We start from the raw sequence: 14,761 nt of genomic DNA on the forward strand, positions 1-14,761 counted from the left end.
TAGTGCGTCGTGACAACAGTTTGTAGTGATTTATCGTCGAGTGTGAACGGCTCCGTGTTTGTCTTTATGTGTCTACTTTTTATTACCCACCGTTGTGTCACATTTGTGTATTCTTTCTGTTCTTTCTTTATCTCCTCTACGGCTGAAGAGCGGCGTACCATGCTGCTGACAGCCTGCCTGTTTGTACGGGTTTGAAAATAACAATAAAGAAAAAGAAAAAAAAAAAAAAAGCCAGCGGAACCATTCCGCTGTGAGCTCTATCTGCAACAGCAATGAAGCACTATGCCTCGTCGACGTGTCTACCGTCAACGCCGCCACCGCATGCCTGTCTACAAACATATTATAAGCCTCGAAAACAAACTTGGCACAAATGGAACAGCTCAATCTGTTATATTGAATGGACCTATATTTCTCCGTGGATGCCGAGTTAATTTTAGTCTCGATGCTGGCACAGGGAATACTGGAAGTGGATGGTTTACCCTTGCCATTGTTCGATGTGAGAATGCTTCTCTACAGCCAAGCGGGTTGCGTAACCAGCCGGCTAGGCGCCCAGCGGGCAGTGCGGCACTGTGCTTTGTTAATTTTTTAAAACTATTGCATCCTTGAGCCCCTGGTTCGAGATGTACCCTTGTCCGGTTAATGGCTGACGCTACAGTTCACACTTTATTAATAATTATAGTACAGAGTTACATCACCAGTTAGAGTTACATTTTCAGCAAGTACACCAAGTCCTTTCATCCGTACGTGTATTTTTTCATCATTACTAACTTTTCGACATGAGAGAGTATACAATGTAAAAGGCAAATTACTATATACATAACTAGGTCTAGATTGGGATTTAGCATCTATTCCACAATGCCAGGTCTTGTGTTATATTGAATGGACCTATATTTTTCCGTGGATGTCGAGTAAATTTCAGTCTTGATGCTGGCACTGGTAATACGGGTAGTCGATGGTTTACTCTAGCTATCATCCGATGTCTTGTGTAAACTGCAGTCAATAACTAACCCGGACCATGAGAAACTAAACAAAGTCATTTGTTGGCCACAATACCGCACACACCAAAAATGTGGCACAAACGATTTAGCAGGTATCTGACATCTATCCTGTGGAGTTGACTCGGGTAGTTACAGCTTTGGAAGTGTATTTTTATATGGAAGCGATTGCACATTTTCTGCTGTTCATCCCACACACTACTATGCCGTGGACGCCGTTACGCTTCTGTCTTCACCTGCTTGCACACTTGTTGGCATGACTCACTTGGTACTTGCAGATGTTCGAGTTCACGAAGTGGGAGCTAGTGGAAGAAGAAGAGGACGTGGCGGACGGGGAATGTGAGGAAGACGACGAGGACGAGGAGAACCTGCCGACGGTCGTGAGACCGCCTCCAGGAGAGAGCCAGGTAAGCCTGCATAAGAATTCATCCCCCAGTAACCATGGTGCAGCACATTCCTGCATATTGTCCTGGACCACGTGTATTACAGCGGAGTTCTTCAAAACACTTTACCCAGCTGAGTACATGCCATTGCCCCATAGTGTTTGAAAGTCAGTTTTCTTCCCCTCAGCTTGAAAGGTGTCCAGTCGTTGAAAAGACCATCCCTGCATGATGACTACAGTGCCTGACATTTACGACGGCGGCCGAGTTTAGGTTCGTTCCGCCCACCGAAGTCACAAAACACAGTCAGCCAATGAACAGAGAACGACGTTGCCACAGCTCGACTACAGTGCAGAGCACGGACGAGTGTCTTCAGTTTTAGAAACGTTCAGTCATAAATAAAGTAATTGAACAAAAGTAATGTCTTGATAGCAGACTTTCTGTAAAAGAAAACTTGGAAAAAGCATTCTTTATACTAATTGCTTCATATTCTATTAATTAATTAAACCAAACAAGCAATAAGCCTCTTAATTCAGGCAATAGCAAGGAAAATCATTTTCACTAACCGCTTTTTCGCAATAAAGAACAGCGGTAATTGTTTATTTCCTACTGTACTTCGACGAAACGTGAGTAATTCACAGTCATACCAACGGTGTTTGTCGGTATTTTGCGTGATACTTTAAAGTCCTCCAGGACTATGTGAAAGATTCCGAGTTCAAATCTTGTTCGATACTAAATATTTTCTTTATTTTAAAACAATATCGAAGTGTCTTACTTCATGAATTTTATTCGTTTGAATGTAATTTTTTGAAATGTCTAGTGGCAATTAAAATCGACCATACAGAAAGTATACGCTGTGGACTTTTACCTCTGCAAACTCTTCAAAATTTCGTGCAATGGTTTACTACATTTAATGCTGCACAATAACTGCTTTGAACATCTAAACAAAATTAAGTCATTTATGGGGGGAAGGTACCAGTCAAGAAGATGTGTAAAAATCAAATTTTTGGGCCGAATAGTTTCTGTGAAATCGAATGATAAGTGTGTCAAAGCAGTCTGAATACCATGTGTCTGCGAAGGCGAGCAGTGCAGTAATGACAAAATCGCGCATAGCGCAGAATGCGGGGAGCACGTCTCTGTAGCAGCGAAAGGCTTAATGCGGCCGCGGTGGCTTTACTTCATAAACTGCGCGCTCCCCCCGATACGTAAGTTTGCGAACTATACTACACTATGGCGCTGCTTCTCTTGGCGCGTGCAACTGGCAACGCAGCAATCTCCCGCGTCTGGGCGGGCATGCGCGAGCCGCCAAGATAAAAGAATTGAACTATAGTGCCTCAGACACAGACGTGGCTTGTAACATTTCTGTGTTTTAGGATGGTGTTGCTCATCTTCAGTCCGAATACTGGTTTAATGCACCTCTCAACACCCTATCCTGTGCAAGCCTTTTCATTTCCGCATAACTATAGCAATCTACATCCATTTGAACCAGGGAGAGGGATACCAAGAGAAGAATGCTGTAATTCATACCTTGGTCTTCCTCTAAAGTTTTTAACATCCCCCCTCCCCCACCCTATACAAGCACATACACTTCCCTCGATTACCAAACAGAATATTTCATGACGCCTCAGTATGCGTCCTATCAACCAGTCTCTTTTAGTCAAGTTATATTACAAATTTCTGGTTCCCCTAATTCGATTCAGTACTTCCTAATTAAAACTGTGTCCCGAGTTCGAGTCTCGGTCCGGCACACAGTTTTAATCTGCCAGGAAGTTTCATATCAGCGCACACTCCGCTGCAGAGTGAAAATTTCATTCTGGAAACATCCCCCAGGCTGTGGCTAAGCCATGTCTCCGCAATATCCTTTCTTTCAGGAGTGCTAGTTCTGCAAGGTTCGCAGAAGAGCTTCTGTAAAGTTTGGAAGGTAGGAGGCGAGGCACTGGCAGAAGTAAAGCTGTGGGGACGGGTCGTGATTCGTGCTTGGGTAGCTCAGTTGGTAGAGCACTTGCCCGCGAAAGGCAGAGGTCCAGAGTTCGAGTATCGATCCAGCACACAGTTTTAATCTGCCGGGAAGTTTCATATCAGCGCACACTCCGCTGCAGAGTGTAAATCTCATTCTGGAAACTTCGTAATTAGTTACTAGATCTACCCATCAACTGCAATTTTCTATAGCACTACATTCTTACCTTGTGTGAACTGCTCATTTTCCATTTTTCACTTCTATACAATACTTATAACCTCACATCTTTATACTGTCAGACATTTAAGTAACGTATCTGCCACGGGTCTCCCTGTACCAAATCTAGTGTTTCCTCTTGCTACTCCATGCGTGGCCGTGGTTCGTCACCTTGACTTCCGAATAAATCGAAAAATTTACGCAAACAAGTTACGGGAAAATCACATGACCACGTCTAAGCCTGTACTGAATTTTTTATGAAAGACAATCGTCTGTTTAATTTCAAAGCGTAAGGTGGAGCAGGAAGAAATTTTTGAGAGTGTACGTTTGGAACACAGTGTTGCACGGTAGTGGAACATGGACTGTGGGAAAACCAGAGAAGAAGAGATTCGAAGCATTTGAGATGTTTATGTTGAAAATTAGATTGACTGATAAGGTAGGAAATGAGGAGGTTCTCCGGAGAATCGACGAGGAAAAGAATACAGGGAAAACACTGACGAGAAGAAGGAACAGGATGATAGGACATCTGTTAAGACATCAGGGAATAGCCACCATGGTGCTAGAGGGAGTTTTAGAAGGTAAAAACTGTATAGGGAAAAATAAATTGGACTACATCCAGCAAATAATTGAGGATGTGGGTTGCAAGTGCTACGCTGAGCCGGCCGAGGTGGCCAAGCGGTTCTAGGCGCTACAGTCTGGAACCGCGCGACCGCTACGATCGCAGGTTCGAATCCTGCCTCGGGCATGGATGTGTGTGGTGTCCTTAGGTTAGTTAGGTTTAAGTAGTTCTAAGTTCTAGGGGACTGGTGACGTCAGAAGTTAAGTCCCATAGTGCTCAAAGCCATTTGAACCTTTTTTTTCCCCCCCTACGCTGAGACGAAGAGGTTGCCACAGGAGAGAAATTCATTGCGGGTCGCATCAGATCAGTCAGAAAACTTGAAACGTCCCCTTACAAAAATTTATAAATGACTGTGTTGATAAACCTCTTACATTCTTTGATTTTCAAACAGCTGAGCAAAACTGAACGTACTCAGACATTTCTATCTTTACTTATTCTGCTCATCACTAAACTGACACACATTATTTTTAGCGCAACGCAATCTGACTTTCAATAATCCCTACAAAAGAATGACCCTGACTAACAATAACCTATACCTTTCACGAATCACTTACCTCACAAGAATCTTCGTTATTCGAACTACTGCAATACACCGAGCGCCAATACTGCCAGCTAAATAAAGAGTCTGACTACTGAAGTCACTAACTACTGGTAGGCATAGTTAGCAAATGAGAGATTTTGAAAGAGAACAAACAATGTATTTACATTAATAGTGTTCAAAAGTCATAATATATGTATCAGTTCATGACATCCAGTCTTACAAATTTACTCTCTCTGATGGACACACGTCCAGATCATCCGCTCTCAAAACTCCGCCATCTCTCTCCCCACATCCACCACTGCTGGCGCCTCACCTCCAACTGCGCAACGCTGCGCGCTGTTAACAGCCAACTGCCCAACACTACAATAGCAAATTCGAACAATGCAAACCAGCCACAGACTGCACACAGCACAGTCAGTGATTTTCATACAGAGCGCTACGTGACGTCACCAAAATGAAAACCTAAACAGCCTACTTACAAACTTCACCGCCTATCGTCAGTATCGTTTTCATACTTAGCGATATCCACCAAACCAACAGTGAATGATCAGCGTCAGGATGAGATACTTTGACTGCATAGCATTCTGGCTATCATTTTGAAATTTACTTTAATTATTGAAAATAACTTATGTTAAATATTACTGTGACTTTAACCGTTCCAAGTTCAAAAGAAAGGCGACAAGACCAGTACCAATATCTGGATTAGCTGCAGTTATCTTCACTAATAATTTACTAAAATATGACGACAGTTTGACATTGTCGTTTCAAATTTATGCATTTAGTGAAATGATATCTTAGATATAAACTAACTCTTTTCAATATCACAAAAGGGAAAGCAGTTTTAAATGTTCTTAGATAGGAGTAAAACGTGAGTACAAAATTTAAGTTATTATAGTGTTCAAAATTCCAAACGTAGAATAGTTGCAATGAAGTGACTGTTTCTCCCTTATGCACGACTAATTATTAAATTACGAGTGGTTCTTGCCTCGTAGCAGATGTTTTTGTTGGTGGCGAATATGTTACACAATTTCTTTACGTCTCAAATACTGTCGTTTAATAGTGGTTCGCCAACTGCCAGCCAGAGACATTTTTCTTGAAGTCATTGTGTTGTAATTATTTGATCACAAAATGCGTCCAAAAATCCTTGCATCTGCGACTGTTAAATTTTAGATACGACTTACAATTATTGTGTAAATTGCTACACTATTTTGTAGACGATTTTATTTAGATTTTGTCACACGTAAACGCACATTTTGTTGTACACTTGAAAGCGTCATTCACACGACTTCAGTTTCTAATAAACAGACTCACTCAAAGTCAAAAATACTTTCCGTAATCAGAACTTATTACAGGAACGACACTGAATCTTTGTTGTGCGCCAGGGTCATCCAAACAAACTCATCAGGATGAAAGACGATGTAGTTCGCCCAGTTTAATTGGCGTACCGTTGCAGACCCTCATTCAGCATAATAAAAGTTCCTAGCGAGGTGTACGCTCATTACAATTACTAAATTAGTTTTACAATTATTAACAACTGTTTATTTATACTTATTCATACAGCTTTCAGATTTTTAAAAACAAAGATAATAACACGGCTTCGCCGGTTTCATCTACCAGTCATTGATTGTCATATTATCGACATTTAAAAACACAATATATTTAAAAAAATTCAATGTTTATTGTCTAATTAGGTAGTTTGATGTCGTTACGCCACACAATCCAGACAAACGCCTTTATTTTTTGGTGCAAGCAGTGGTGCAAATGATTCTGATCACAGTACACGAACGATCATCTGTGTTACCATCTCATAATGAGAACTGCGTCGCGTAACTTTTTTAGTTGCACAACACGGATAACCGTGTATGTACAAGCGGCCTGTTTATGACCCAATGTTTGCTTCCAGGACCCCAAGGAGATCTCGATAGTGCACCAGTTCCAGTTTTCCTCCAGACTGCAGCGCATGAGTGTCGTCACAATCACTGCTGGAGTCCAGGACTACGACATGTACTGCAAGGGATCCCCAGAGATGATCACCTCGCTATCCGATCCCAGCACAGGTGAGGTGTTTCCGCCGTATGCAGATATGCTGCGCGCTATACCTATTTCCTATTTCCATTGCTGTGTGGTAGTTAACACGTGATATCATTAAGCAAAAAGTGTAATAATGTTCATGCTGTTACTATTAGTCTTCAGTCTGAAGGCTGTTTTGATGCAGTCCTACACGACAGTCAATTCTGTGCAGGTGTCTTCATCTCTACATAATAATTCCAACATACACCCGCTTTATCCCAGTTAAAGTATTCATTCCCTGATCTTTCTGTGCAATATGTATCCCTCCATTTCCTTCTATTACGAAATTGACAAGTCCTTGATGCCTCAGGAGGTGTTTCTGTGTCATGTCCAAATTTTCTTTTATCCCCAAATCAGTTCAATATCTCTTCACAAGTTATCTGATCAGTCCAGCCAACCATGAGCGTTATACGAGGGCAGTTCAATAAGTAGTGCAACACATTTTTTTTTCTGAAACAGGGGTTGTTTTATTCAGCATTAAAATACACCAGGTTATTCCCCAATCTTTTAGCTACACAACACTATTTTTCAACGTGATCTCCATTCAATGCTACGGCCTTACGCCACCTTGAAATGAGGGCCTGTATGCCTGCACGGTACCATTCCACTGGTCGATGTCGGAGCCAACGTCGTACTGCATCAATAACTTCTTCATCATCCGCGTAGTGCCTCCCACGGATTGCGTCCTTCATTGGGCCAAACATATGGAAATCCGACGGTGCGAGATCGGGGCTGTAGGGTGCATGAGGAAGAACAGTCCACTGAAGTTTTGTGAGCTCCTCTCGGGTGCGAAGACTTGTGTGAGGTCTTGCGTTGTCATGAAGAAGGAGAAGTTCGTTCAGATTTTTGTGCCTACGAACACACTGAAGTCGTTTCTTCAATTTCTGAAGAGTAGCACAATACACTTCAGAGTTGATCGTTTGACCATGGGGAAGGACATCGAACAGAATAACCCCTTCAGCGTCCCAGAAGACTGTAACCATGACTTTACCGGCTGAGGGTATGGCTTTAAACTTTTTCTTGGTAGGGGAGTGGGTGTGGCGCCACTCCATTGATTGCCGTTTTGTTTCAGGTTTCGAAGTGATGAACCCATGTATCATCGCCTGTAACAATCTTTGACAAGAAATTGTCACCCTCAGCCACATGACGAGCAAGCAATTCCGCACAGATGGTTCTCCTTTGCTCTTTATGGTGTTCGGTTAGACAACGAGGGACCCAGCGGGAACAAACCTTTGAATATCCCAACTGGTGAACAATTGTGACAGCACTACCAACAGAGATGTCAAGTTGAGCACTGAGTTGTTTGATGGTGATCCGTCGATCATCTCGAACGAGTGTGTTCGCACGCTCCGCCATTGCAGGAGTCACAGCTGTGCACGGCCGGCCCGCACGCGGGAGATCAGACAGGCTTGCTTGACCTTGCGGCGATGATGACACACGCTTTGCCCAACGACTCACCGTGCTTTTGTCCACTGCTAGAGCATCGTAGACATTCTGCAAGCGCCTATGAATATCTGAGATGCCCTGGTTTTCCGCCAAAAGAAACTCGATCACTGCCCGTTGTTTGCAACGCACATCCGTTACAGACGCCATTTTAACAGCTCCGTACAGCGCTGCCACCTGTCGGAAATCAATGAAACTATACGAGACGAAGCGGGACTGTTTGAAAATATTCCACAAGAAATTTCCGGTTTTTTCAACCAAAATTGGCCGAGAAAAAAAATGTGTTGCATTACTTATTGAACTGCCCTCGTACTATGCTAACATATTTCAAAACCTTCTGTTGTCGTCTTATCTGTGCTGCATATTTTCGATGTTTCTCTTAGATGTAACGGTATACTCCAGACATATTTCAGAAAAGACACTGCAGCACAGACAGCTTTTTTAAAATTTGGTTACTGACCTGTAGTGTTCATATTGCGTAGCGTTCTTCAATTAAGTGTTGCGATGTTACCATGTTACAGTGTATCATTTTTTTTTGGGGGGGGGGGGGGGGCGATTTATAGAGCTGCTACCCTACTTTAAGAAACCGTTTAAAAATTCGTATGTTGGCGCTGTGACAAAGGAAGTAGTATACGGTGCATCCACAGGATCCGAAATGGCATAATTCGCTGTTCAAATAAAGTTATTTTGTGTTTAGCAGTGTTTACAAATACTCGCATATTCATTTGACTTAATACACATGTGGATACTTTCATTCCAATTGTCAGAACTGAAGTTAGAAATGATCCGAAGAAGAGCCACGTGTTTCGTATTAAATTATGAGAGCAGAAGTTCCAAGAAGACTCAGGCAACGTATTTTCACGCAGAAGAACGTGTAATTAGTTGAATGACGAACACTAACTTCACTTAACGAAAGTTTATTCAGCACTTGCACGTACAAGAGCGCGGAGAAAACTGCCTTCGGCCGGAACACATACGGTGTATATACAGATACAGAACATTCCAGTACAATGATTCTTGATATTTGTGGATACTGTAGAATGTACTCGAACCGAATATAGAAATAAAAATTTTACAGTTGAGTTTTCAATTTAGGACCTTCCATGCAACAGTCTAGTATCATAACCAGTACACCACGGTGACTGTGCTACGTAGCTTCTTCTGCGACAATATTACTTGCTCCCAAATACATCTCGCGAAAAGATCATGACGAGAAAATAATTTAGTAGCTTACCGACAATCTTTCTTCCCACGCTCCATTGACAAAAGAGATATGTAAGTGGGACACGACAGGGATACCAGCACTACCATCTACACTGTACCGTAAGGTGGCTTGCGGAATGTACATATTGAAGTACACTGCTGGCCACCGTAAATGCAACACCAAGAAAGACAAGAGGTAGCACAACAAAATTTATTTTGTAGATAACATGTTGACCAAGTATCAAATGATTACGTTTACAGACGTCTGTGACATGTGGTTCCTGCCAGAATCAGTAGCCAGAGTAGCCGTCATTGTTGGAGATCACCGCTGCCACACGTCTCGGCATTGAGTCAAAGAGACGTTGGATGTGTCCCTGGGGTACAGCAGCCCAAGCAGCTTCCACACGTTGCCAAAGATCATCTGGTGTGGCAGCTGGGGATGTAATCTGGGTCACTCGTTGAGCAACCATGGACCACATGTTTTCTATCGGCGAAAGATCCGGAGAGCGAGCCGGCCAGGGAAGCAATTCAATCGGTTATTGACGAAGAACCTTTGGAGCATGCGTGCCACGTGTGGTCGCGCATTATCCTGTTGAAATATGGCTGTGGCCGAGCCCTGAAGGTAAGGAAGGACAACTGGCTCCAGCACCTCGGATATGTAGCGCCGGCCATTTAAAGTACCGGCAATGCGTACTACAGGCGTGCGAGAGTAATATCCAATACCGCCCCATACCATAATACCCGGCGCAAGACCAGTGTGGCGGTGCATAATGCAGCTGTCCAGCATCCTCTCTCCACGGTGTCTCCACACTCGAATCCGACCATCGTGGTGCTGCAGACAGAAGCGTGCCTCGTCAGTAAAGACAACGTCATTCCATTCTGCCGTCCACATCCGTCTGTCATCACACCATTGGTGACGGAGACGTCTGTGGTTCTGCGTCAATGGTAGACGAAGCAATGGACGTCTTGCGGACAGACCACACTGCTGTAAACGGCGTCGAATGGTACGCGCAGACACTGGATGATGCGTTACAGACGCAATGTGCTGTGCTATGGTTCGGGATGTCACTGAGCGATCCGTCACTGCCATGCGCACAATTTGCCTATCAGCACGTGCAGTGGTGCACCGAGGTGAATGCGATCGACCACGTCGGTCCGTCGTACCCTCCTGCATCCAACGGTCACATATCCGCATTGCAGTTGTTTGGTTTCGTCCAACACGACTAGCGATTCCTCTGTGTGATAATCCACAATCTCGGTAAGCCACTATCCTTCCTCTGTCGAACTCGGATACTTGATCAAACGATGTTCGCTGTTGTCTACGAGGCATAACTGATCGTCTTGTGAAACCACCACAAAGTAAACACACGTGCCGAACGTACACTCGTCGAAATCGCCAAGCCTTAAATGGCGCTACGAGGTGGCCCCACAGGCGCACGTGATGTGCGTCTGCGCTGAAATTCTAATCAGTTGCATATCTCATCGCTGCAAACCCATGGTGTAAATTTCACTTGATTCGTATGCTTCCTTCAGGGTGTTGCATTTACGGTGGCCAGCAGTGTACATGCAGCTTAAAGTTTAAACATAGTTTTACAAGTGAGGACGCAGAAACTGTAATTTATGTAGATGCAGATCTAGATACAGATGCAGATCCAGATTTAAATGCATGTTTAGATTTTGGTGCAGATGCACATGCAGTTGTAACTGTAGATGCAGATGGGTACGTACATCTAAATGTAGCTGTAGAGGCAGACGATATAGACGCCTGTTCTAAAGATGTATATTGTAGATGTGGACATGCTGTAGGTGCACATGATGCAGATGTAGACTGTGTAGATGTCCTAGAAGATATACAGATTATGTAGATGTCCTAGATGCAGATGAAGATTATGTTCATGCAGATGCTAATCCAGATGATGCAGATGCATATGGTATAGATATAGATGTGTTATCAGTGCAGGTGTTAGTGGTGCAGACGCAGATTATGTAGCTTTAGGTGTCCCAGATGCAGATGTACATTTGTACACACAGTTTCATACTATGCAGATGCAGATGATGTAGATGCAATTTATACAGGGTGATTCAAAAAGAATACCACAACTTTAGGAATTTAAAACTCTGCAACGACAAAAGGCAGACCTAAGCACTATCTGTCGGCGAATTAAGGGAGCTATAAAGTTTCATTTAGTTGTATATTTGTTCGCCATTTCAGCCAATAAAGTTTTTGGTCCCTTTTTCTTCGAAGGTGCTACTGTAACTGGAGTACAGTATCTGGAGATGTTAGAGAATTGGCTGTTCCCTCAGCTCGAACAAGAAGCACAACAATTCATATTTCAGCAGGATGGAGCGCCACCACATTGGCACTTATCTGTCCGTAACTACCTGAACGTCAACTACCCGAGACGATGGATCGGCCGCCAGGCAGCCCGTGACAGAGCACGTCATCACTGGCCTCCAAGAAGCCCTGATATTACCCCCTGCGATTTTTTCTTATGGGGGTATGTTAAGGATATGGTGTTTCGGCCATCTCTCCCAGCCACCATTGATGATTTGAAACGAGAAATAACAGCAGCTATCCAAACTGTTACGCCTGATATGCTACAGAGAGTGTGGAACGAGTTGGAGTATCGGGTTGATATTGCTCGTGTGTCTGGAGGGGGCCATATTGAACATCTCTGAACTTGTTTTTGAGTGAAAAAAAACCTTTTTAAATACTCTTTGTAATGATGTATAACAGAAGGTTATATTATGATTCTTTCATTAAATACACCTTTTTAAAGTTGTGGTATTCTTTTTGAATCACCCTGTATAATTCTAGAAGCAGATGCAGATTATGTAGATGTAGATGGAGATTATATAGGTGTAGATGCATATATCGGTGAAGACGTAGAATAGGATGGGCGACAAAAGGACTGTCGCAGAGGATTGAGTCGATGCATTGGTCTACATTTCCCCTGCATCTTGATAAGAGCTTGCTCATTTTGCCGCCAGTGCCGACCGACCTGAACGAGACGCTGCACGAGTACACCAGCAAGGGCTACCGCGTGATCGCCATGGGCCACCGGCGACTGGCTCGCTCAACCAACCTGCAGAAGCTGGCGCGAGAGGACGCGGAGCGCGACCTGCGCTTCCTGGGCATCGTCATCCTGGAGAACCGCCTCAAGCCACAGACCACACCCGTCATCGCCGAGCTGACCGCGGCGCGCTTCAAGATCGTCATGATCACAGGCACGTGCCGCAGCCCAGCACCCTTCTACTCTAGCACAGCCGCTACCGTGGTTTACTGACTATAAGAATCAATTTTTTCTTCGAAAAATTGCCTCTTGTTAACGCTGTCTCTCTCCTGCCCCGCCATCGCAAAACCCAGAGCACTGTCTGGTCCATGATGCGTCATTGCAGTCTGACAAGGGAACCTCCCCATCGCACCCTCCTCAGATTTAGTTATAAGTTGGCACAGTGGGTAGGCCTTGATAAACTGAACACAGATCAATTGAGAAAACGGGAAGAAGTTGTGTGGAACTGTGAAAAAAATAAGCAAAATATACAAACTGAGTAGTCCATGGGCCACATAGGCAACATCATGCACAATGTGAGCTCAGGAGCGCCGTGGTCCCGTGGTAGCGTGAGCAGCTGCAGAACGAGAGGTCCTTGGTTGAAGTCTTCCCTGGAGTGAAAATTTTACTTTATTTATTTTTGCATAGTTATTATCTGTCCGTTCGTTCATTGACGTCTCTGTTCACTGTACTAAGTTTAGTGTCTGTGTTTTGCGACCGCATCGCAAAACCGTGCGATTAGTAGACGAAAGCACGTGCCTCTCCAATGGGAACCGAAAACATTTGATCGTAAGGTCATAGGTCATCCGATTCCTCCACAGGAAAACACATGTGATATATTCTATACGACACTGGTGACGGCATGTGCACCACATGACAGGAATATGTTGTCGACCCACCTAACTTGTACACTTGGCGATTCTTCTACCTTGCCCGATTTAGGTTTTCTAGTGGATGTGATAATCACTCCCAAAAAAGTGATGAAAACGTAAGAGTTTGTCACATAAACTGAAAAAAAAAAAAAAATTTCACTCAATGTAAGATTTGAACCAAGGACCTTCCGTTCCGCAGCTGCTCACGTTACCACGAGACCATTGCGCTGCTGCGATCATATTGTCCTTGATGTTGCATATGTTGCCATGAACTACTCAGTTTGTATATTTTGCTTATTTTTTCACAGTTCCACACAACTTCTTCCTGTTTTCTCAATTGATCTGTGTTCAGTTTTTCAAGGCCTATCCACTGTGCCAACTTATAACTAAATCTGAGGGGGGTGCGATGGGGAGGTTCCCTTGTGAGGTGCAAATGAACTTGAAAGTTTTTTTTTATCGTATGGCAATACATATACAAAACTATTGCAAGTTAGCATTTAATGTTATGTGAAGTCAATGTTATAGTAGAGAGACTGATGTGTGAGTGACGGTGCTCTGCTGACATATTGCAGGAGACAACATCCAGACGGCATCGAGCGTGGCCCGTGAGAGCGGCATCGTGCTGCCGCACGAGACCATCGTGGAGGTAACTGCCCGGGAGCTGCCCACGTCAGCACCGCAGGTCTACTTCACCAAGTCCACCATTGCGCCACCGGTACGTCATTCCTGCCACCACTCCTCTAATACTGCTTTCTTTTCTTTCCTTCTACACTGCTAAAATTACGTCGAACCGTTTACAAGACAGTCTACCAGGACTGGACCAAACGCCCGCGTCTCGTGGTCGTGCGGAAGCGTTCTCGCTTCCCACGCCCGGGTTCCCGGGTTCGATTCCCGGCGGGGTCAGGGATTTTCTCTGCCTCGTGATGGCTGGGTGTTGTGTGCTGTCCTTAGGTTAGTTAGGTTTAAGTAGTTCTAAGTTCTAGGGGACTGATGACCATAGATGTTAAGTCCCATAGTGCTCAGAGCCAGTTTTGAACTGGACCAAATCTGAGATCCAAAGCCGTTTCGATGCTCCTGGGATAACTGTTGTTTTGCGGCCTTCAGTCCAAAGATTAGTTTGACGCAGCTCCGTACGCGTCTGTCATAAGCAAGCCTCATCAACTCTGCATAACTAGCAACTTACATCCATTTGAACCCGCTAACTGTAGTCGGCCCGTAGTTTCCTCTGCAACTTTTATCCTCAGCGCTTCCTTTCAATAATAAACTGATTATTCTTTGGTCCCTCAATATGTGTCCTGTTAACCAGACCTTTCCGTTATTCAAGCTGTGCCACAAATCTCTTTTCTTCCCAGTTCGATTCAGTACCACCTCACTAGTTACTCTATTAGTAACTATGAGGCTTTTTGCAGGTG

The 14,761-nt window shown here is 44.0% G+C and overlaps 1 protein-coding gene across 1 annotated transcript in view; it reads left to right on the forward strand.

The window, feature by feature from the left end:
* LOC124621805 (polyamine-transporting ATPase 13A3-like) overlaps positions 1-14,761 on the forward strand; it is a 376,394-nt gene that overhangs the window by 344,734 nt on the left and 16,899 nt on the right. The window contains exons 13-16 of the mRNA XM_047147242.1: positions 1,274-1,402; positions 6,612-6,765; positions 12,416-12,652; positions 13,922-14,064. Of these exons, the coding sequence (XP_047003198.1) occupies positions 1,274-1,402; positions 6,612-6,765; positions 12,416-12,652; positions 13,922-14,064 (663 nt within the window). The remainder of the gene's footprint in view (positions 1-1,273; positions 1,403-6,611; positions 6,766-12,415; positions 12,653-13,921; positions 14,065-14,761) is intronic.

Source organism: Schistocerca americana, chromosome 7, assembly GCF_021461395.2.
Source record: "Schistocerca americana isolate TAMUIC-IGC-003095 chromosome 7, iqSchAmer2.1, whole genome shotgun sequence".
Lineage (NCBI taxonomy): Eukaryota > Metazoa > Arthropoda > Insecta > Orthoptera > Acrididae > Schistocerca > Schistocerca americana.